Source organism: Pteropus alecto, unplaced genomic scaffold (genome assembly GCF_000325575.1).
Source record: "Pteropus alecto unplaced genomic scaffold, ASM32557v1 scaffold185, whole genome shotgun sequence".
In the NCBI taxonomy this organism is placed as follows: domain Eukaryota; kingdom Metazoa; phylum Chordata; class Mammalia; order Chiroptera; family Pteropodidae; genus Pteropus; species Pteropus alecto.
In genome coordinates, this window is record NW_006438088.1 from 3,116,149 (window position 1) to 3,117,142 (window position 994).

A 994-nucleotide genomic window follows, 5' to 3' on the forward strand; every position below is an offset into this window, starting at 1 on the left:
AATTAAATTTCAGCTCCTTCCCCCTCTATTCATAAGCTTTCAAATATGTGCCTTTGTGTGTCTTTAGGTCACATAAGATTGCTATGTTAAAAGCTGATGAATATACACATATAAAAACACAAGAACAATTTTATTAAAGATTCAGAAATATCAAATATGCAAACAGGACACTTAGCTATCTTATAGTAGTGACAAAAAATTGAAGCTGTCCCCCTAAAGTTTTCTTTTGATCAGATAGTTAAAAATTTGTTTGTTTTTTTTTGTGACACAAATATGTTTTTAAGTTGAAAAAATAGTGCTTTTACTGAAAGCCGATTTTAAACAAAATTATGATTGTTGTACAATTATGACAGAATTTATCTTGGGAATTTGAAAGTACTTACTCCAAACCCATTTTACACACATTAAGAAATATATATTTTTTTTATTTTTGAAAAAAGAAAGTGATCACGTGTCATTTCAGGTGTTGAATTAGACCAGGCAAAGGATAAGTATTAAGTGTTTTTGCAAGAGCTCTGGGTTCGGAATGGCGTCTCTTCCAGCAATCAGGGAACCTTTAAGGCCGGCAGGGTCTTTCAATCAGGTCTTACACCCTCATTTTACAGATAAAGAATCTGAGGCCCAGAGAGAGTAAGTGACCTGTTTAAGGTCCTGAGTTCTCCAGACACCCGGTCCAGGAGTTTCCCCCAACTTCATTACCGAGGCTGCTTTCTATATGCCATTCCCTTTTTTCTTTAGGAATCTCATAATTCCCAGTCTTTTGGAAAGATGACGAGAAAATCGCAGAGCTTATGAAATGTTTTCTTCCCTTTCCGATCCCCGTTTTCCCTTTTCTTTCTTTCGCCGCGTCCCCAGCCGCCCCGCGGAGCCGCAGTGCAGGAGGAGGTGGCTGGGCAGCGGCCCGTCGGCTTCTCCGGGACAGGCGGGTGGCGGCTCCCGTGACCCCTTCCTGCGGTCACAGGTCCCGGCCTGGCAGAGGCCGCGTGATGCCACC

At 41.5% G+C, this 994-nt stretch overlaps 1 protein-coding gene across 1 annotated transcript in view; it reads left to right on the forward strand.

Moving 5' to 3' along the window:
* The first annotated feature begins 526 nt into the window (after positions 1-526).
* The window catches only part of EPM2A (EPM2A, laforin glucan phosphatase), a 72,170-nt gene continuing 71,702 nt past the window's right edge, over positions 527-994 (forward strand). The window contains exon 1 of the mRNA XM_015592086.2: positions 527-630. Coding sequence (XP_015447572.1) covers positions 527-630 — 104 coding nt within the window. The remainder of the gene's footprint in view (positions 631-994) is intronic.